Raw genomic sequence first — 22,415 nt, 5'->3', positions numbered from 1 at the left:
CCAAATTACCAAACTACCCTGGATAGTCCCTATTTGGCATTTTAGTCAAAAAGTTGGTTTGCCGATTGTCCTGCATTTGCAACACTTGCAATTGAAACGAAAACGATATTCCCATCCCCTCTGATTTCTCTGATATACGTATCATCGCCAAATTAAATATCTACGACAACGACCTTCGTAAACTCCGTCACTTGATCCCCATATATATATATATATACACATTCACTAGATCCACAGTCACCATGTTTTTCTCCGTCTCAATTTCCGGCAACGATGAACGGAGACACATTTCATAATCGGAACAGTTCTTCCTCCACTCTCAGCAAAAGGAACAGCACTGAAAGGAAAGGTGACGTTACAGAAATGAAGAAGAAATCGGCATCGGCAACGGCAACGGAGGTTGGTGGTTATGGGCGGTGGTTAGGTAATGCGTATTTCATGAAGTGGAGGATGGAGGATGTATTCGGTGTAGTGAAGTACCATCCGATACCGTGTATCTTCGCTGCTTCACTGTTGTTTTTTATGGGAGTGGAATATACTCTTCGTATGATTCCAGCTTCTGCTCCGCCTTTCGATCTGGGATTTATTGTTACAGTTCCTCTTAATCGATTGCTTGCTGCTAAACCCGCTCTCAACACTCTTTTTGCTGGACTAAACACGGTACGCTATACGCTACTACGCACATCACCAAATCGGTGCATGACGGTGTTATCGATCTAGTTATGAACTGGATCTACAGTTTTAATCTACAAAAATTTAGCATTAATCAAAATTCATTCAATTTTTTTTTTTTCATTTGGGTTTAATTTAGGTGTTTGTGGCGATGCAAACGGCGTACATTTTGGGGACTTTTCTAATTGAAGGACGGCCTCGAGCGACAATATCGGCGCTGTTTATGTTCACATTCAGAGGGATTCTCGGGTATGCTACACAATTGCCGTTGCCGGAGGTACTTTTACTTTCCCTTTTTTCTATTAATCCACCCCGGTATACAAGCTCTTTCTTTACAGCTAGATGCCTTTTGCTTTAAAAACTTTTAAAAGAGAGTTTCAATATCTTTAGCAAATCACCTTTATGAATTGTAGACTAGTTGTAACAGGTAACTATCTCTTGTTTTTTTTAGATTACAAATTTTATATTTATTTTTAAGATTATAAATTACAATTTTATATTTTGAGAAGGCTTATTTCTAAAATTATTAGTATTTGAATAACTTAATAATTTGACGTAATTCACCACTTAAAAAATCGTTCTTTCCGCTTTATTCGCGTAGATCACAAGCTAACCATACATTTGACTTACATACTAGTATGGATGGGACTATCTTGAACTTTCGCGTAGCCTCGTGCTCATAGAAGGCTCCCCGTTTTTTTTTACTTGGTCCATATTAACTTACATGAGAAATATTTACAAATAAGCTTTGAAAATTTAATTTAATCTGAGTAGTATTGGACAAGTAAAATTAGTATTCAAATAATATTCTATATAACAGAAATGTTAATGTTGAATAAATGTTGTTTAATACTAATATTTTTTTCCATAAAGTCATATTGGGGGCCGGGGGCCATATTATAACTTTAGCCTTAATCAGCATATATAGCTGTCTAACAAATAGCTTGGACTTGTCCTAGCTAATTAATGTTAATACTGCTTGTAGTTGGACATTACATTAGCACCACCCACATTTGAAACTGACTAGTGTACTGTGTACAGTGTCATTCTCTACCATTAAACCTCCATGTTCTGAATTATTTGAATGTATGATTCAATTTAATGCTATGAATACTAAATTTCGAAAATTGCAGTGATATATCAGTTTCTGAATTGTAGGATTTCTTGGGGTCAGGGGTCGATTTCCCAGTAGGGAATGTGTCGTTTTTCTTGTTTTATTCAGGGCATGTTGCGGCCTCCGTAATTGCTTCGCTGGATATGAAACGTATGCAGAGATGGGAAATGGCTAGAGTATTTGACGCATTGAATGTATTGCAAGTTGTGAGGTTGTTAAGCACTAGGGGCCATTACACTATTGATTTGGCTGTTGGCATTGGCGCTGGCATTTTGTTTGATTCTATGGCCGGAAACTATGTGGAGACTAGGACAAAACTATCTGCTGCTAATGGTATTGGGGTGGAATACTCTCCTAAGCATGAAAATGGAGTGAAATACCAAAGTGTTTCTTCAGATTAAAATAAAATGTATCCACTCAAATGTGTGGTGGTGGATTTTAGGTTGAATTGTAAAGATAAGTTTGGCTTTGGTCCAATTGTAGGGTCTTGTCTTAGTGCACCTCTGCTCCAATTAGGTACTTTGCAAACTGTAACTGCAGCTTCCCACTCACCCACCAAACTCTCCATGCTTTTCTTAATTTTAATGTTATCAGCTTTCTGTAGATCCCTTTTATATTCTCCTAATGTAGGGTAGATTTTAGTAATCTTGACATGTAACTAAAGACGACTCTGGCTTGGTGAAATCGTAGGCTATTAGAGCACCTATATTTAAATTATGGGTTCTTTGCGATTGCCACTGCGCCTTTTTGTGCATCTTTATTTCAATTACTTTTAGTCGTCTAACTCTGGATTTTCCACCTACTTTAACAAATAATAATAATTCACATAATTATTTTACTAGTTAACGCTAAAAGTAATACTCTCTTCGTTCACTTTTCAATTATTAGTAAAATAGATTTTAGTTTTTACTTTGACACTTTTGACATATAAAAAAAGAAAATAATTTTATTATTCATGTTTTACCCTCAGCATTAAATATTTGTTCTTCAAATTATTTTTTAAGACCTAATTCTAATCATCAATTAATAGGGATAATTTGATAAAATACCTATATTGCAATAGTTATTTTCTTAATGAGTGTATCAAGTCAAACATTGACAAGTAAAAATAAACAGACGGAAAAAAATTGTCTTTTTTATTCATTTAATATGTTAAAAATGATAAGTAAGTAAAAATCTATTTAAAAAATAGTTAGTAAAATTGAAGAGTGGGAATAGAAAAACTAATAAGCTTAAATAAGTCGCTCCCTCTGTTCAGATTTACTTGTCAAATTTTGATTTGACTCACTTATTAAGAAAACATAATTAGTAATTTAGTATAATGAGTTCATCATTTTATCTCTATTAATTGATTGAGTCTCAAACATATTTATCCATTATAATTTTCAAAGATATTAACTCAATGTAAATTAATTAAAGATATTATAGAAAGAAAATTGTACTTTTTTTATTTATCAAAAATAATAAGTAAAAGTATAAATTACATTAAAAAATATTTGACAAATAAAAGTAAATAGTGGACGGAAGTTACAACACACAACAAACATATATAAGTCTTCACCCACCGCCCAAATTAAAAGGAAACAAGTTGCGTGTTTTTCTTGCTGTTTTAATCACGTTAGCAGCATGTATGAAAATTGAAATTATGAAAGCGGACTTGGTCTCTCTTTCACCATATTTTTTTTTTTTTTAAGACTATTTTCTTTGAATAAGTTAAAGAATTAATCTTGACGAAATAATATATCCTAAAAATATTTAAGGTCTTATAAATTTCCAAAGAGTGCAAAAGGAAAAGGAAAGAAAAAGATGTAGTACCAAATGATGTGAACGAATGGGATAAAATCTATTAGAATAAGCACTTGCTCAACTCAAATAATCTTCTCATTAGCAATTCAATTATTGAACTAGGCATTAAAATGATTAGGACTACAAATATCAAAAAAAAAAAAAAAAGTATCCTTGAACTGTGCATTAAAATGATTGGGCCGAATTATAAAATGTGGCAACTCTACCATCGCAAAAAAGGACCACACTCGTGATTCTTGTGGACTCAACTGATCTCACCATCACGAGTTGGGACTATAATCACGGTTATAGTCTCTTCTTTGCTTTTTTTTTTTTCCTTTTAATCATCTGATTTTGATATTTATATTTAACTTGATTCTCATATTGCAGAGTTCATTTTCTGTGAGTTGTGAATATTTTTTTTCTTTCCTAATTCTCAAATGTGAGACCTCTTATTATGAGTGAAAGAATCTCAATCATTCTATCATAATCCACCATCCAGTTTACTTACTTTGAGCTTGTGGATATCTTGAATCTTGGTCTTTTCTTTGTAAACATCCATTTTAATTTATTATGGATTTTGAAGAATTGAAGTCTTCTTTTCATAATCATTTAAATATGTTGATGGTTGGATTAAGACTCCGAAGCCCATGATATCGATATCCACCTTGGATCATACATAAAGCAATAATTAAGGTGGATTGCGGCGCACACAACATGAATTAACACATTATTAGCATGGGTTGATCAGGTCTTCTCCGTCCAAGAACAGATCCATCACTAATTCTTGAATTAACGAACATTTAATGGTACGGATTGATACACACTTATCAAAATTTGTCTTTCTTTAACCCTACTTTTGATCAAATCAATTCTTTTTAATTCTATGCTTTGCTACTATCATAACTTCCAAATTTATTATATATTTATTTATTTTTTTGGAAAAATTACTTGGATAAGTACATTTTAATAAATAATTATTAATTTTAGTGATACTTTTTTATTTATTACCATTTATAGCAATACATAACAATACTATGATAAATTTGCAATATGTATTAAAAGTTAATTATGTATGCAATATATATGTATTATAACTGTTTAAAAATATATTATGATTGTTTGGTAAGAAATTGACACATTGTATTAAAATGTGTGATAAATATATTATTTATAAATAAAACTTGCATTGTATGTGTTTTATAAATTGTTTTCTGTAATATGGATTAAAATTGTATTCGAAATGTATTAAAAGTGATCGAGTGAAAAAAAAAATGTTATTACTATAAATGATAAATATTTTCTTAATATAGTATATTTATGCAAGATTCTCATTTTTTTTTTTTAATTTTATAATTTTGTTGTCAATTATTTTTACAATATTTTAAATGTACTTTTGAAATAATATATGTGGCACATGTGATATTTGAGAGTCCTAATTTGCAAGCCGTCATAATAAACCTAAAACAACTAAATTATCCTCGAACTTAGTGGATATTTACGGAAAGTAAACACGTCAACTGAGACGTGTGTGCCTATTCCTTCTTATATATTAGTAGTGGATATTCTCAAAAACACATACTTCTCCATTTTAAATTATCTGCATTTTTTTTCCTTACACACCTATGAGAAATATTTGATATATCTTATATTAATTGTCCACATAATAATAATAGATGATCTAAATTACTTGTCAATTTATAAAATCAAGGTAAAATGAATTGATTTTTTCTCATTTTAGCCTTATAATTATAATTATTTTTTAAAAGTGTATACAAAGTTAGTAAAGTTAAAAAAGTTTTTATAAGGTAAACTAGTAAAAATATCCTTCCTATTTATGATTTCTTAAAACAATATAAATGGAAAAATAGATAAGGAGTATTAATATTGAGGAAATTTTTGATTAGTTTAATCTTATATATATCTAAGGTATATCTCTCTGTTAAATGTTCACTCAATATATATGTCATCTTTATTAATGAGTATATATGCAATTACAAAAATCACCTTGACCTATTAACAAAAATTAGTAGAAAATCTAATAGACATCTAAAAAAAATATTAAATTAACAACTTCAAAAAGTTAACATTTGGGGAAAAAATAATAATTTTGCTTTCATAAATAATTTGAAACGGAAGAAGATTTAATAAATGTTGAAGCTATACCAGTAGATACTTGTCGTATGAGAATCGAAAATAAGAGTTACATTACAAAAACAAACAAGTGCCTTGTAATCCTATATTTTGACAATTGGTTCTGCTTTTGTTTTTCCTTCTTTACTTATAAATCACTGACTTGTACGTCAACATAACAAGTTCCCAACTACTTTAATTTTACTAAGAAAAACAATTCCCAACCAACAATTGTTGTGATGTGTCCACTAAATACCAGCATAAAATCAATGTTAAAAAATAGGGAAAATTTTGGAGGAGGATCAAAAGTGCACCAATATTGCAAACATGATGGACTATTAGTGCTCCATGTGAAAACTCAAGGATGACTTTGAGCCTTAGCCCAAAGATGAGGGACTATTTTGAGCCTTTCCTCGAAGCACAAATATACAGAGTATTAGGCTAAACTATATCAACTTTTAAGTTTAATTAAGGGTAATGCTAAGGGCCGTTTGGCCATGCAATAGAGAATCATGATATGGTATCATGAGATGAAATTGAAGTTTTTCTTGGACATGCAATATGAAATTTTTGTGTTGTATATTTTCTCATAAACATAAAAATTCCATCAGTTGTAAAACTATTAAAATAGCCCCAATTGTTTATTCAATCTTATAAAATAAACAAAAAATTATAAAATCGCATAATAAATTATTACAAGTTATTTGTTCTCCACTTAAGTAGTTGTTTCATCTAACTTTAATTTAATAAAAAAAAATTGAACATAAATTGTAGTGTACTAGTCTTTAATAATCCTCCCACATAGTACGGACAATTTCCTCTCGTTGAACTTGCATTTCTGATCATGTGACCGAGAAGACAAACCAACATTGTTACTTTGAGCCATTTGTTGGTGTATCATCCGTAACTATATTTTCATGCTCATACACCATAAATATTTCATTAGTACTTTGGTATTCTCGCAAATAATTATGTAACACTACACAACCTATGACAATTTTCACTTGTGTATCAATATCATAATGGTCCATGCCTTGTTTCAGTATTCTAAATCTATTTTTCCAAGCTCCAAAAGTCCGTTCAATCACATTGCGCAGAGATGAATGCCTATAATTAAACAGTTCTTTGGCATTTTGAGGCTCTCTTTCACTTCCTCGGTAATTAGTCCTTTGTATGGAGCTAAAAATCTTTGTGTTTTTCGGAAACCAACATCAATAACATAATATTTATCTACCAACAAACATTTTATAAAGAATTACTAAAAGCATATGTGACGTAAATGAGACAGTTTTGTGTAAATAAATAATATTTATTCTAAGGATGTAATTTAAAGTGATCATGTGGCGGAAATGAAAATTGTGACGTTGGTTCAACATGTGTAACAAAGGTAAATCGCATATCAAAATCACAAGCGCACATAAGACATTTTGTGATGTTCTTCCTTTGCGATTACGATATGCTTGTTGCACCACTTTAGGAACCTCCCCTTCTATATATGTTCCATCAATCGCACCAACACAGTCCTACCAAATAAAAAATACATCAATAATATTTTAGTGAACATAAAATAAATTGAAAGGCTTATAGAATGCACTTCATAAAAATAATGTTTGTAAGAGTAATAAAAATAGTGCTTCCAAGACAATGCAATGTGATTATAAATTTTATTTACATATGAAATAAATGGTTAGTAGATATAAATGTGGGTTGTTTTAACAAAATATAAACACGTGGATCAATTTTTGTATTAAAAATCTCAAATCATGATATGAAATTCTCATCTAATTCCATATCATGGCTTTTGGAAAATATGAAATCACATCTCATGATATGAAATTATGAGATGAAATCAGTGTAAAATCGCATATCCAAACGCTAATTCCATCTCATATGGTATCGCATAGCCAAACGCCTATTAAGAGTTTTACAACAATCAGATTACCTAAAATACATCAATAAGTCGTCCATGTTCATTGTGCAGCATTTATGAATCACTTTGAAAAGAGTAAAAATAACTTGTGCAGAAACCATGCTAAACAAGTAGTAAAAAAAATTTAGTTGCTAATATGTGCCCTGTCTTGCAAGTATTATAGATTCACATGTAGCTCTAGTTATAAAAATAATTATAAAAAAAAAAGAGACTGGAACTGTACGAAGATAGCTGAATATACAGTAAAATCTCTCTAAATTAATATAGGTGAGACTATAACATATTATTATTTTATAGTGGTATTATTTAATCGATAAACTAATATTTATTAATTTAAATAGTGTTTTGACACCGAAAAAATTGTTTAGGGATGACATCTCAAAGAATTTGAAAGAACCCGCTTGTGAAAATGTCATTCGTGAACTTGAGATCATGATTATTGATCTCGGTTACCGCAATAAAATGGACGTTAATAACTCATTGAATGAGTGAAAATGATACATGTTCAGAGGTCCAAAGCTTTAAACAAATTTTGGAATCCTTGGAGAAATAATGTTGATGATAAAGTTGAAGATGATACAATACCTTTGAAATCAGTTACGCGTAAGAAAACACTTATCACATCTATAATTCTTCACAATTTTATGGTGCAATTAGAAAAGACAACATTAAAACTTTTGGATGCAATAAGAAAAGTTAGAGATGAAATTTAACTAGATTAAAATTTACAGAACATAATAGAATAATATTCACTCAATTGTCTTAGATATATTTGTACTTTTAAAGAATTATTAATTTATAATATCAATGGGACTATATATTTATATAGGAGCCTTTTGAAAATATATTATTTTATTATCTTATCGAAATGAGTGATTTTTTCTATTGGCCCAAGTCGGGACCGGAGAAAATTATTATCTTAGAGCGATTATTAATTAATCGAGTATTAATTTAATGAGGTTATACTACTACTAAAAATCTATATCAGTTTTTCCTTCCCCTGAATAGCAACTTTTTGTACCTCAGAGATACCTAAAATGCTCATGTTAGACCAAGTCACTCATCATAAACAAGTGACTAATTCCTAGATCTTCATTATTGAAGCAACAATAATCAGTTACCTGTAATTCTGTAAACTGCTACTCTGAATTACAAATGAAAGCACATCGATTCATACACAGATCACGAAAATTCCTTAATAGAAGTTAAAAACGAGTTTATCTTCACAATTAATCATTAAAAAAAAGTAAACAAGAGACAAACCAACTATGTGAATGTGACAGAGGAATTGGCATTACTATTAGAAAAAGAACGAGTAACAGATAAATGATAATATAGTTAACCCGATAACTGACGGTGAACTCAGTTATTAATGTAGATTTGTCACTTCAAATCAGGGGCGGAGCCAGTATATCATAAGGGGGGCTCTTGTGCCTAGCTCTTTATATTTTAAACCCCATCGGTAAAAATTCTAATTCCTTTGAATCCATGTTGCCATTGTTGGGCAGAAAGAGTAGATAGAGACTATTTCAAAATGGATAACACACCACGCGAGGTATAAAAACAGAACCACACAAAACCAACTCTGCGTTCGCAGAAAGTTAGTAATATCTCTGACAAAATTAAAGGAGGAGGAAATGTACCGAAAATCATGGTTCACAGACGTAGCCAGGTAGGCGGTCCCAAAAAATCTACTACGCAAGCAATGGCCTCTCACTAATTCGATTCCCAAATTGTAAATGCCCCACCGCCTTATCAGTTACTTATCACCTTCTTTGTCCAACTTGGATTCCCCCCTACTTGACGTTAAATCTCCACCATTAACTCAAACTTACTTTATAAACCAAGCAAACCCCAAACCAAACAATTGCCAAAAGCCCAACAATGGCCCTCTTATCACCACCGCCCTCTAAGTCCAAGCCTTACCCATTTTCGCCGCTTCCCCAAGCAGTTCACAGGCCGGGGAGAAGCACTTTCCCTGCTCAAACAACCAAAAATGTAAATTCCTTGTCTTATACTTCAATAACAACAAAAATTGGCGAGGTTAACAAGTGGAATTGTTATGGACTGGAAGGAAAAGTTAGATTTAGCAGAAGAGTAATGCTAATGCCAATTGTGAGTGCAGCAGTGACGCAGCCCGTGTCAGAAAACGAAAGAGAATCGAACTTTAAGAGGATTCTTCTTTCTGATGTAGTGGTAACCCGGCCTAGGGAGGTGCTTTGGGGTAGGAAATGGAATTCAGTGGATATGGCCTCAGCTGCGGTGGTGGTTTCTATGCATTTGCTCTGTCTATTTGCACCATTTACTTTCAATTACGCTGCTCTTGGGATTGCATTTGGGTTATATATAATCACTGGACTTTTGGGTATTACACTTTCTTTTCACAGAAACCTCTCTCATAGAAGCTTCAAACTTCCCAAATGGCTTGAGTACTTTTTTGCCTATTGTGGTGCCCAAGCACTTCAGGTAATTCAATAAACCCACTACAAGTATTCTTTCTTATTTTCTTGTATTAGGCATTTGAATTTACTATGTCATGTGTGATTGTAGGGACATCCAATTGATTGGGTGAGTACTCATAGATACCACCATCAGTTTTGTGATTCAGAGAAAGACCCTCACAGTCCTTATGAAGGATTTTGGTTCAGTCATATGAGTTGGATGTTTGATACCAACACCCTTACTGAGAGGGTAAGTCTTTCATTCTATAATCTATTTGCCTACTTATGAAATGGAAGGAATTCTTGAGTACTGATGTTCTATTTATGTGTAGTGTGGGAAGCCCAACAATGTGGGGGATTTGGAGAAGCAAGGTTTCTATCAGTTCATTCGTGATACTTATGTGATCCATCCCGTCGCGCTTGCAGCTCTGTTGTATGCAATGGGAGGATTTCCTTACATTGTTTGGGGCATGGTAAGTGGAGCTTTTCTTAGTTTGCACAACTCCATTCATGGAGAAAGCTTTCATTTTCCCCTTTTTAACATTTTGGGAAAACTATTAATTGGGGTAAAATGAAGAATTGGTTGATAAAAATTGTACATTTTTTCCACATAACACTACCATAAAGATTGAAATATCATGTGTACAAATGAGGAAATACAATTTACAATTTGAATAAGCTTGGTTTTTCTTTTTAGTCTTTGGGTATTTAAGATATTGTTAAGCAAGCTTTGTTATCTGTTAAAATCTCCAAATGTGTTTGTATATGTCCACCCGCCTAGTTCAAGTTGTGACCCGATTTTGTGTATTGTATTTTCTTTATGTGTCAAATCTCCCAATGGCAAGTTGTGAACCAATTTTGTGGAAGAAATCTACAGTTGCATCTCTCATTAGACTACTGTTTCTTCCTGTGTCAAATCTCCTAATAGTTTTGGATCTTTCTCCCTGCCTAACTCAAGTTGTGAGCCAATTTTGTGGAAGAAAGTTGCTGTGTTATCTGTTGGTAGGGTCTTTCATTTTCTTAACAAACTACTGGACAAAATCAAGTGCTAATTGTTGCTGTTCCATACAACATGTCTTTTGGATCTCACTGGCAATTAACTGTAGGAGTTAAACGATGTTCAACGATAGTTCTGTCTTTGAAGGGTGAAAGAAATAGTAAACCAAGAAAAAATCTAGTACCTTTCAAAAATTGATCAGAATGACCTTCCGAAATCAAACTTGCAAGAGTCTTGAAAGAAAGTTTAAACTAGTAACATAGGCAAAATTTTGAGTTATATGCATTTGGTGCAATGAGATTTTGAAAATTCAACTGCTAAATTTGCGCTGCGTGTGCAGGGGGTGAGAATTGTGTGGGTATACCACATAACTTGGCTAGTAAATTCAGCATGCCATGTATGGGGAAAGCAGGCGTGGAATACTGGTGACTTATCAAGGAATAACTGGTAAGCTTGTTTAGTTTTATACTTTAGTGTATAAACGTTTAAATTTATTTGTCTTGTTGCTTCTTTTCTTTTTGTCCATTTTTGGGGACTTCATCAAAATAATTTGTATAATATAGGTGGGTGGCATTGCTTGCATTTGGAGAAGGTTGGCACAACAACCACCATGCGTTTGAGTATTCAGCTAGGCATGGATTAAAATGGTGGCAACTTGACATGACTTGGTATGTCGTAAGATTTCTTCAAGTTATTGGATTGGCCACTGATGTCAAGTTACCAACTGATACTCATAAACAGAAGCTGGCGTTAGCTGACAGTTAGGGAAAACACAATATGTATCACGAGAAATTTAGATTCTTGAGTGACTAATTACTGTAACTACGTGGGTGAAGCTTCTTTCTTCTGCTCCTCCATTTTGTAACTACTTGGAATGAAAGCTACATTTGCTAGTACTTGCCTATAGATTCTCCATAAAACTTATTGCAACACTGAAGCCTTGCTGCATTCAAATTGTTAGCTCTTGTTACGGGGGAGAATAAATGAAAATGGGTGAATGATAAATGGACACGACACAAAAGAGGAATGGTAAGTTTATGTCCCACAATATTACACTAGGTTTGTTGTTATATTATGATACAAAATAACTCCAAGTCCCAAACAATGAGAAAAAATATACTTTTCCCAAATAATGAGAAAAAAATATAATAGTACTTTTCATAAAACGTGAGCAAGTCCAAACAATGAGAAAATGTGAAAAAATATATTTCTCATAAAATGTGAGCAAGTCTCAAACAATGAGAAAAATATACTTTTCCATAGAATGTATCCGTCTAAATAATATATATCTTTACGTATGAAAACGGTTGTTGGAACATATAATGAGTCAATGGAATGAGGGTTGGGCCTATTTTACAAACAATTGATTTCATCCAATCAAAAAGAAGCCCATTTAAATCAATTGCAAGACCAACTCTTGTTATGGAGATTGAAGGGTAGAGATAGTGGACAACCATTTAAGTGATACTTGTACGTGATAATTTACATTTTATAGGTGTTCATTCATTTTTGTTTAAACTTCAGTCAAACATATAATTCACAGAATCAAATTGTAGAAATATCAAACGACAAATTCACAAATTCTGTTTTTTGACATTTTCAAATCGATAATTTATTTTTCATATCATGTTGCTCCAAACAGTTTCTATCTATATGTATAGGTATGAGTTTCTTCTTTGAAATTCGAAATGAGTTATTTCTTTTTATATAATGAAAATCGCAATATATTATAATAATAGGCAGCAAACGACAATGACAAAACCTGGGAGAGGTTATGTTTGATTTTTGGACGAGTCTATTATTTCATATAAGATTGGATGATGATAAAAATTATTTTTTGAAAAAAACTAAATATGCCATTGTATCCTCTCCGAAAGAAAAAATTAATTTGAATTGAATTATTTGAGATTTTTTGAAGGTTCTTGCTTTACATGTACGATAACATTCACCGATAGGATGCAAATTATGAATACAAATTATTTGACACTACAACTAAAAAAATCAAGTTTATATTTACGGAGTAACATTCCAAGTTGGGTAGTGGGTACCAATTGAGCTTATAAGCTCACATCTACATTATAAAAATAAATATATAGAAGTTTCAAATTATAGATTATGACATCTTTGTTCAACTTTTTGCATTAGATGCGTTTTTACAGAAAAATAATTGTACACTTCTTTTGTTAAATATATTATCAATCAAAAGAATATTTAGAGTGATCAGAAATGATAGACATCGATCAAGTCCATATTCCTTTGATGAGTGTATCACAAATTACAATAAATAAATTGATAATTAAAATGACAAAAATAAATAAATTTATATTCATGCCTACTCCAGCATAATATACATCAATCCAATAGAATGATTTTTTATCTATCCCCATTTGAATACAACGACCTAACAAATCAATAACATTTTGTTACTTAATCAACTTTGAATTAGTTAAATAGTCCAAAACTTTATAAAAAAAAACACCTTCATTCAACATAAAATTATGCTTTTTTTCACGGTGACTAAGTTGGAAACATACAGTTTTTTCTTAGTCTCAATTATCTTTGTACTACACTAATCTTAAAATATACTCCCTTCATTCGCTTTACTTGTCACGGTCTGATCTGGTACACCCATTAAGAAAAATAATTAATAATATAAGTACTTTATTAAAATATCTTTTATTAAATGATGTCTGAGAAAATGATTTGGAAAATACTCCCTCTATTCACTTTTATTTGTCACATTTTGACTTGACACACCCATTAAGAAAATGATTATTGATATAGGTATTTATCAAACAATCCATAATTAAATTATGTTTAGTATTAAGTCTTGAAAAATGATTTGAAGAAAGAGTATTTAATGTTGAGGTAAACATGGAAAAATATTACTCCATTCTTGATATGTCAAAAATGACAAGTAAAAATGAAATCTATATTAGAGAAAAATAACAAGTAAAAGTGAACGGAAAGAGTAAGTATTTCATGCTAATGGAAAAAAATTATCGTCTTTTCTTGATATATCAAAAGTGACAAATAAAAATAAAAAATTATTTTAGAAATAAGTGACAAGTAAAAATAATACGAGGGAGTAAACACCATAGTTGTACCGTAATTAACAGACATTCTCTTCACGACCCATTAAAATTTAATCATTAATTTATCACTCTGATTTATTTTTAAAAAAAAACAAAAGCGCTATAATTAGTTACCCGCATTCTCACAAATGAAATTATGAGACTATGGAGTAACCTTGGATGACTATAGAATATAGGTAGACAAATAATTACATTTCTATTGAATTCTGTATTATATTGCACTCATAAGAGCTAATCAGACAATAAAAAGGCAAAATAATTGTGATCTCGAGCAATGTAGCAATGCCACTAATATTTTGAAGCACAAACGTGACATGAAGAGGACGCAATTGTGTCCTAATTAATTAAACTTTTAGGAAGCGCACGAATTATTAGATTATTGATTAGTTGCCTAAAGTTTTAATTTCAAGTATACATTTAGAATTTCTAGGCCAAAAGATATCATAAGTTGTCTATAATTATAATATACTCTTTCCGTCTAAATTTTTGTGGCACATTCTTTAGTTCGGTCACAAAAAGTGTAACCTCCACATAATTTAAAACAATTTAATTTTAAAATTTGATTTTTATCATCAATTAAATAAGTTATACTCCACACACAAATATCTATAATTTGTTTGCACACTTTAACTTGACCTCATTTGATGTTTATGTCTTTCAACTTTAAATTTTCATAAGTGGGGCGCACCTAAACTTATATTGATTTAAACAAGTAGATACATGTTTCCACATGTATTATGTCAGATAGAACACATGTGTCTAATTGTTTAATATTATACAAATTTAAGTATTCACTTGTGCACATTATAAATGGAGAGAATAAAAGTCATGGCTAAGACCAAATTAAAAAGCATATATATATATATATATATAATACCTTAAAATATCTTCTATTAAATTTTATATCAAGCCAACGACGCCAAAAAGTAATACTACTAGCAAACATTTAGAAAGTTGTAATTTGAATGGAGAAACAGCTACAGTAAATAAGCACGGGAGCATAAAGCATGATTATGAAGTCTATGCATTTATATTAAAAAATTGGAGAAGCATTTTGGACATGGGCGTCTTCAAAAGTGTTGTATTTTTTAACTTATCAACATTTGTGTAAGGGTTCATCTCCCAAGCTATGGAAGTTTGATATTTTTAATTCCAAGCATGCAGTAATTTTTAGAATGTTTGGGATAAAAATATGATAAAGAATGGGAAATGTTTGTTCGGTTATCGAAACTTTTATGGTGTTTTAATAATAATTAAAAAGAATTGGCAATTTTAGCTACTCACCACATTATAAAAGGATAGAACTTGCACAGTTGCACTACTAATTTTTTTTTACTATTTCTTTATTGAAAATTTCAGTAAAAAATATGTAATGATTATTGTTACAAATATATTGATTGAAGGGAAAATTTGTATATAATAACAAACTATTAATTCAAATTAAATGTTATAAATATAGTTTGAATTAATTGTACCCTATATCAAACTGTTGCTATTTCGCCTCTCTCCTGGTGAATCTCGCTCGCCACTCTCGTTCTCTCCCTCCCCTCTCGCTTTTTATACAAACGCAAATGTATAAAATGCGTTTGTGTTTGTATAAAGCGAGAGAAAATTGTATATATACATATATTTTTGTTCCCCTCTCCAAGATCTCGCTCGCTCACTCGCCTCTCTCACTTTATACAAAAATGCAAATGTATAAAATGTGTTTGTGTTTGTATAAAGCGAGAGAAAATTGCATATATACATACATTTTCATTCTCCTCTCCCAGATCGATCTCGCTCGCTCACTCACCTCTCTCACTTTATACAAACACAAATGTATACATTGTGTTTGTATAAAGCGAGAGAAAATTGTATATACAAATACAAATGCATATATTTTCGTCCTATACACTTATGATTATACAAATACGATCTTCCCCTATCCAGTTTTCTTTTGCCTTTCTCTCTTTCTCGCTTTATACAAACACAGATTATACTATTGATCTTTTGTATATGTATACCAAAGCAGATTATACAACTGCTTTATTTTATATATGTATAACGAAATTATACAACTGCTTTCTAATGTATATGTATAACGAAATATACATATTTATGTTTGTTATGGGGCGCAATTATGCAAACTATAGCTATAACATACAAATATAATTTTTGTGTTTGCTATATGTGAAAGTTGCTCTTGATCGAATCGCTAAGAGAAAAAAATATTTATCTTTTACAAGAAAAAGTTAGAAAGCTTTTCTAGCATTTTAGTAACAATCTATTTTTTTTGCGTTTTAATAACAAATTTAATGTTATATAATATAAATTTCTCATGAATTTCGTTGGCTTAAAAACTATATTTCTATTAGTATTGGAGTAACAACTAGCTTGAATATTATTTCCTCCAATCCAATTTAGGTGTTTTACTTTTGTTTTTAGGTTGATTGTACCTAGGTATTCTAATTTCAACAATATATGTGACAAACATAATAGTACCACAAAATTTAAAGAATTACTCGCCATTTTTGTTATAAAATTTTGGTATTCAATCAAACTAAAATACTTAAATTGAAACCGAACATAAGTTTCTATCACATTTCAATTAATTTATTTGATTCCAATTTTCATTATTTAATAAATTTGCTTAATATAACTTTCCAGCAGGGAGCAGGATCCAGCTTGCCACGTCTTCACTTGAGCTGTTACAGAGTGAAGAACATTGCGACTGCAGCATGTTTAGCAGTGACCAGAAAGTTAATGCTTTGGCCAAACTCCAAGACTTGGTGAGCATGGAGGTAGTGGCATAATCAAACAATTCTCTCTTTTTGCACTCTCAAAAATGAGAAAAAGTTATGAAAAAAGGTTACTCCGTTAAGGACAAAATTGGGAGTCAGATGAAAAGTGAAAAACCACAGTCGTATACAGTGTGGTTAACATTTTGGCAGTATACAGAGTGAGTGAGTACAAAGGCAGGCTCACTAATTATTGGCGCAACATATAAAAATAAATAGTGATGGAATAAAAAATAATTATGAATAAAAAATTTATATCTTATTTTATTGTCATGTTTGAGATAATTTATCATATCATTTTGTATATTATAGCGATGGATAAGTTATTTCATATACATGGGATAAGTTATTTCAGAATAGCTAACCACAAGATAACTTGTTCCCAATCAAACAACTCTTATTATCTTATTAAACAATAGTGTACTTCTTTTGTATAAATATATAATTCAACTTTACAATTTTTATTTATTTTTAAGAAAAATAATTTATGATCATACTGAGGAGTAATATTTGTTATTGTTCAATTTGTTATCCCTAATATTCTATTTTCCTATTGTTTTTTAACATCTCTTTTTTATTGTTACTTTTTCTTTTGACATTTAAGTTTGATATGTTATATAAAAATCGATGGTTATCAAAAATATTTTTTTCTAATTTCACAAAGTATAATTAAATTGTATATATATACTATCCTCTTGAGATATATTTATAAAACTAATTATGTTATTTAGTAATAAACCAGACTAACTAGTATAAAGTGAGATGACAAGGTAATTAAAAGGAGGAAGTGCTAGGTGGTAAAATAAAAGGAGATGGGATGGATATTAGAGTCAGAAGGAGCAGGGAGTTGTCGGGTGAAAGGGAGAGAGAGGATTGAGGAAGCTTAAGAAGGCCGCACATTACACCAAAAGCGGACAGCACGCGGAGGAGGAGACTGACTCAGTACTGGGTCAGAGGCGAAGTTAACTAGGGTTCGCGATTGAATTCAGTAACATTTTCATTGATCATATATGTATATTAGAAAATTATATAAATATAAATGTATATTAACTTGTTTACTTCTTATAAATTAATTAACGATTTAGTGAGAAGAAAAATGTTATAAAAATATTTTCCACACTGGAGTTATTAATTTGAATCTTACTATGAACAAAACATATATATTTTTTTCTAAAATTTAGAACTCCAAATTTTTAATCCTGACTCCGTCTTCAAACGGGGTTCCAAGCAAGTTGCAGGTCACCACATAACACACCATATAGGTATAGCCCAAGCAACTCCAACACCAAAAATAAAAACGACTGCGCCACTCTCTAATCCTGCAGTCACTCTGAATGTTGTATGTACATAGATCATCCTGAGTAGGCCCGCCGGTCTACATTATTCCCCACACTCACCTCGATTACCTCATCCCATTACTTTGCAATTTTTAAATATTGCTTAATTCATTTAACTTAATTTAATTGCAAAGATTTGTTTAATTAATTACTGAAAAACGTAAAACGACATATAGATTAAAAGGAAGAGAGTATCCACTTGATTAAAATTGAAATGCACGGAAGTAAATTAATTTGAAGTATAAAAAAAGGAACATTTGGTTAGCATGTGAAGAAATAATAACACGGGAAAAGATGTACGCACTGTTTTCATTTTTTCCGAAAGGAAAAGATGTACTAGGTACTTGCATTATGGAAAAACGAACATGTTGGATGGACAAAATAAGAATGCGTGTAATGAAAAAAAGCTTTAATTTGTCATTTCATCCCTAGTTAAGTACTTCTAGTTTATGCTTGTCAAACTATAATTTTAATTAATAGGAGTTCAATTTACCATGTTGTAAGCTCCTTTTTCTCATTTTTTTAAAAAGAAAAAGAAACAACTTAGATAAATAGTACATAACATAAAACAGTACTGGCAATATTGTTTCGAAAAACTTAACCAAAATAGTATATTAAGTGTTTCAATTAGCTTTGTCTTATTTCTTCAATCTATTTTAAAAAAATCACTTTTCCCACTTCCAATTTTAATTTTTCAGACATATTTATGCAAAACAAATTACAATGAAAAGAGCATGATTTTTTAAAATTATTTAGGGCCAATTTAGAAAGGTAAACGAATAAAACAAAAAAAAAAAAGTAAAAGTGAGAGTCCATAGGATAGGTGGGGTCAGATTCACCGCCAGATGGTGATCCTTTATAAGCTTAGTCTCGGCTCTCACCTCTCACCTGACTTGACTGCAAACAAATTAAAGCAATTACTGCCATTTTTACACCCTGAAATAAGAAACGACATACACACTCCTCTCGAAAGCAACTCTCCTTTCGCCCCCATATTTAGGAAAAAAGCCTGAGACTAATTTAATTCTATCTCCTTTTCCTTCTCTAATACTACTATTCCCTCATTTACAAAAAGCAGCCAAAACGGGTCTACCTCTGTGGATGCTTGGCCTCGGCGTCGAACGCTTGCGAGGTGATATGAATCGCTTGCTCGCGTTACTCTTCCACCAGGTTCCTAATAATTTGCTATTGTTAGTTCTCAGATTTTCGTTTTTTCGCACAGATGCTAAATGTGATTTTTATTTGTACGTAAAATAAAATAGGGAGTATTAGACGAGCAATTTTTGCAGCTGCAACAGCTTCAAGATGAATCCTCTCCTAATTTCGTCTCCGAAGTTGTCAACATCTACTTCCAGGAGTCCGAAAAACTCTTACGAAATCTCAGATCCTTGTTGTGAGTGTTTTTTGTATGTTTTTTAGTCGAGATTCTATTGAAAATAGTCTATTATTGTTTCAAAGAGGTGAACTCATAAAAGCGATTTTACTAGTACTACTTTATTGTGGGCATGTTTTATATCAAGCGTGGGAATAAAAGGAGGAAAAAGTTGAGTTTTTTTTGATGGGTTTTAATACCTCTGAGTTTGTTATCTTTTCTTTTTCTTTTCATCTTTTACTGATGGAGTGGTACTCTTTTTATAATATGGCGAAAAAAAAAACAGAATGGATAGAGAGTTTTCGGACTACAAGAAAATGGGAGTGCATTTGAATCAGTTTATAGGAAGCAGTTCAAGCATTGGTGCAAAACGCGTCAGAAACGTCTGCGTCGCCTTTCGCGTTGCGTCCGAGCAGAATAACCGACTTGGGTAAGTAACCAACTTTTTCTTATTTTTAAATAAAATAATTCGCCTATATACTAGGACCACTAAAACTGAAAAAAATAATTGTTTTTCTCTTTTTTTTTTCTCAGTTGTTTGAGAGCTCTAGAGTTGCTTGAGCATGAATATTGTTATCTCAAGAACAAACTTCATGAACTTTTCCAGGTAATTATTGACCGTTTTGACCGCCAATATTTTTTACATTCCGAAAATCATGGTCTATCATAAATTTTGAAATTTAACAATTTTGCCTTTTGCACTACAAAGAACATTTTTGAATATTTTTTTTCTTTTCAAAGTTCACTACCAAACAAATCCTAATAAGTTAAACATCGTACACATTTTCATCCTAGCTACTTTTACACTATTTGTATTGATGAAAGTACGACATGCATTAATAAGTTAGATAGTATTCCTCCAGTGTTTCTATAAAAAGTTATTGTAATGAACTTTAGCATTAAATAGTTCTGATCAATGATCATAGTTTCGTGCTACAGATCGAACAGCAAAGGCTGCTAGCCGCTGCAGTCAGGTACCCAGTTCAGCACTAAAACAAAACCGGAGTGAGATACCGTGTAAATTAGATTTAGAGTTTTTTTGTTTGGTCGTTTTTAACTTATGATCATAGGTAATGGATCAATGGGAAGTAGCTAATGAATGTTTTGGGAAGTTTGAATGATGTGTGTAAAATTTGATTCTGGAATTTAAGTTTGTAGATTCGGCTTTTAATGACTTAACTTTATGGAAATGTCACTTTATTTTTCTACGTACTATTAACAGCAAAAGCCAAACAGTAGCCAATCAAAATCTTGTTTATCAATAACATCAGTCAAATTGAATGTGTTTCTGCATGTAAAGAACTGTTTGTATCAATCAACGTCGATGTCGACAAGTTCAAACAGTAAAGGATCATTTGAAGATTCTGCATTAAATGTGGGCGTTGCTGCAAGCTAAACAGTTAATGCAATTTGCACCATAATTTGAAAAATAACTTTGACAGAAAATTAGAATCGAAATTCCCTAAATTTGTGTTTCTTTGAACCTTTTTGGATATCAGTGGACTTAGATGCAGGAATGATAATTGATTCATTTGATACTCCTATATAATTAAGGCTGTGCTAGTCAAGAAATAATATTCCTTGATCGATTTATTAAACTAAATGATCATGCATTTTTCATTTGTTTACATTGACAATGAATCAAAAAAATCCTGACGCTCTACTAGCCATACCTCATGCTGAACAGGCTATGTGGATCTGGATTTCGCTATTTGATAATACTTGCAAAAATTTAAAACATTAGGAGAAACATGTTGTCATTTCCTTCAAAAATTGTAACATTTGGGAATTGCTTTTTTTTTTCTATGATTATAGTGTTGTAGAGGATAAAATTCATAAAAAGCCACTTTTCTTTTTCAATATCTATAATTGACAAATACCTTTATTATGGACTTACAAATTTCACACGTGAAACTCTAAGATATAGCTTGAGCTATTACTTTTCATGTGGAGATTCAAAGAGAGTACTCTTGGATTTTTAAGGCTGGGCTTGGTGAATGAAAAGCTGGATCGGCCCAAGCTAACCCAGTTTATGATTGGGCATGTGCTCAAGCAAGCACCTTTTAGGCCCAGCCCAGTATTTTCCATGCAGAGTCCATATTTCTTAGATACTGGGCTTTAGATCAAGTCTGAACAGAATTTTCTCGTTTGGGGCCATTTGTTAATAGGCATACAATTCTATTGCTCAACAAAAGCGTAGAGGACAAATATTCCAGCTCAGCAGTATTATTATTGACAAATGATCATCTAATTTTCCAACTCAGTTCTTAATGACCTGGTTTCATTTTATTTTAGATCTAGAGTTGGAAGTATCAGAAGTTTACTACTCCGTCGTCCATGTTTACTTGTTCATATTTTACTTTATACATCCTTTTAGAAGCAAGACGTAAAATTGTAATTTTAGTATATCATCTTTATTTATATTTGGATGTTGAGAAATGAATAATGTACTAAATAAAAAATATAAATTATTAAATTATCTCTTAATTTACCTAATCAAACAAATAAAAGTGGTTAAGTAAAATTAAAGGCATGGGATAATTATTATAAGAAGAAATGTTTCTTTTGGCCAAAATGCTCCATGAATTGATGTTCTACAAGTTCCATCTTTTTTTCTTCACTTCTTTATGGCGCAAATAATTATCTAATCCCATATCTGTCCAATTATAAAGTGGCAAATTAAAAAGCATGTGACTACTTTTTCTTTTATTACTTTCCGCGCACATTCTGCATATGCGCTTTCATTAAAAGAAGCTTTC

The 22,415-nt window shown here is 31.3% G+C and overlaps 3 protein-coding genes across 3 annotated transcripts; all 3 read left to right on the top strand.

Annotated features, from left to right (window-relative positions):
* The first annotated feature begins 248 nt into the window (after positions 1-248).
* Positions 249-2,521, top strand: LOC125832573 (phosphatidylcholine:diacylglycerol cholinephosphotransferase 1-like). The gene is made up of 3 exons (XM_049511756.1): positions 249-660; positions 812-949; positions 1,831-2,521. The coding sequence occupies exons 1-3, from the start codon at positions 274-276 to the stop codon at positions 2,185-2,187; spliced, it is 882 nt and encodes a 293-aa protein (XP_049367713.1). The 5' UTR covers positions 249-273; the 3' UTR covers positions 2,188-2,521.
* Positions 2,522-9,477: 6,956 nt separating this feature from the next.
* LOC125832541 (palmitoyl-monogalactosyldiacylglycerol delta-7 desaturase, chloroplastic) lies at positions 9,478-11,965 on the top strand. The gene is made up of 5 exons (XM_049511715.1): positions 9,478-10,100; positions 10,185-10,325; positions 10,408-10,548; positions 11,413-11,519; positions 11,636-11,965. Exons 1-5 carry the CDS (start codon positions 9,519-9,521, stop codon positions 11,835-11,837), a joined length of 1,173 nt encoding a protein of 390 aa, XP_049367672.1. The 5' UTR covers positions 9,478-9,518; the 3' UTR covers positions 11,838-11,965.
* Positions 11,966-19,209: 7,244 nt separating this feature from the next.
* On the top strand, positions 19,210-20,662 carry LOC125832474 (pseudo histidine-containing phosphotransfer protein 6). The gene is made up of 5 exons (XM_049511626.1): positions 19,210-19,454; positions 19,547-19,677; positions 19,943-20,086; positions 20,191-20,263; positions 20,596-20,662. The coding sequence occupies exons 1-5, from the start codon at positions 19,386-19,388 to the stop codon at positions 20,647-20,649; spliced, it is 471 nt and encodes a 156-aa protein (XP_049367583.1). The 5' UTR covers positions 19,210-19,385; the 3' UTR covers positions 20,650-20,662.
* Positions 20,663-22,415: the final 1,753 nt, after the last annotated feature.

Source organism: Solanum verrucosum, unplaced genomic scaffold, assembly GCF_900185275.1.
Source record: "Solanum verrucosum unplaced genomic scaffold, falcon-dt-bn FXZP01000009.1, whole genome shotgun sequence".
Lineage (NCBI taxonomy): Eukaryota > Viridiplantae > Streptophyta > Magnoliopsida > Solanales > Solanaceae > Solanum > Solanum verrucosum.
This window is presented reverse-complemented; position numbering and strand designations above follow the sequence as displayed.

Excerpts from the sequence above, each read along its gene's own strand:
- LOC125832573 (XM_049511756.1), top strand. The coding sequence starts at position 274 with ATGAACGGAGACACATTTCATAATCGGAACAGTTCTTCCTCCACTCTC. Across the intron at positions 661-811 it reads TTTTTGCTGGACTAAACACG|GTGTTTGTGGCGATGCAAAC; the intron begins GTACGCTATACG and ends GGTTTAATTTAG. Across the intron at positions 950-1,830 it reads CACAATTGCCGTTGCCGGAG|GATTTCTTGGGGTCAGGGGT; the intron begins GTACTTTTACTT and ends TCTGAATTGTAG.
- LOC125832541 (XM_049511715.1), top strand. The coding sequence starts at position 9,519 with ATGGCCCTCTTATCACCACCGCCCTCTAAGTCCAAGCCTTACCCATTT. Across the intron at positions 10,101-10,184 it reads GTGGTGCCCAAGCACTTCAG|GGACATCCAATTGATTGGGT; the intron begins GTAATTCAATAA and ends GTGTGATTGTAG. Across the intron at positions 10,326-10,407 it reads CCAACACCCTTACTGAGAGG|TGTGGGAAGCCCAACAATGT; the intron begins GTAAGTCTTTCA and ends ATTTATGTGTAG.
- LOC125832474 (XM_049511626.1), top strand. The coding sequence starts at position 19,386 with ATGCTTGGCCTCGGCGTCGAACGCTTGCGAGGTGATATGAATCGCTTG. Across the intron at positions 19,455-19,546 it reads TCGCGTTACTCTTCCACCAG|GGAGTATTAGACGAGCAATT; the intron begins GTTCCTAATAAT and ends AAAATAAAATAG. Across the intron at positions 20,087-20,190 it reads GAGCAGAATAACCGACTTGG|TTGTTTGAGAGCTCTAGAGT; the intron begins GTAAGTAACCAA and ends TTTTTTTCTCAG.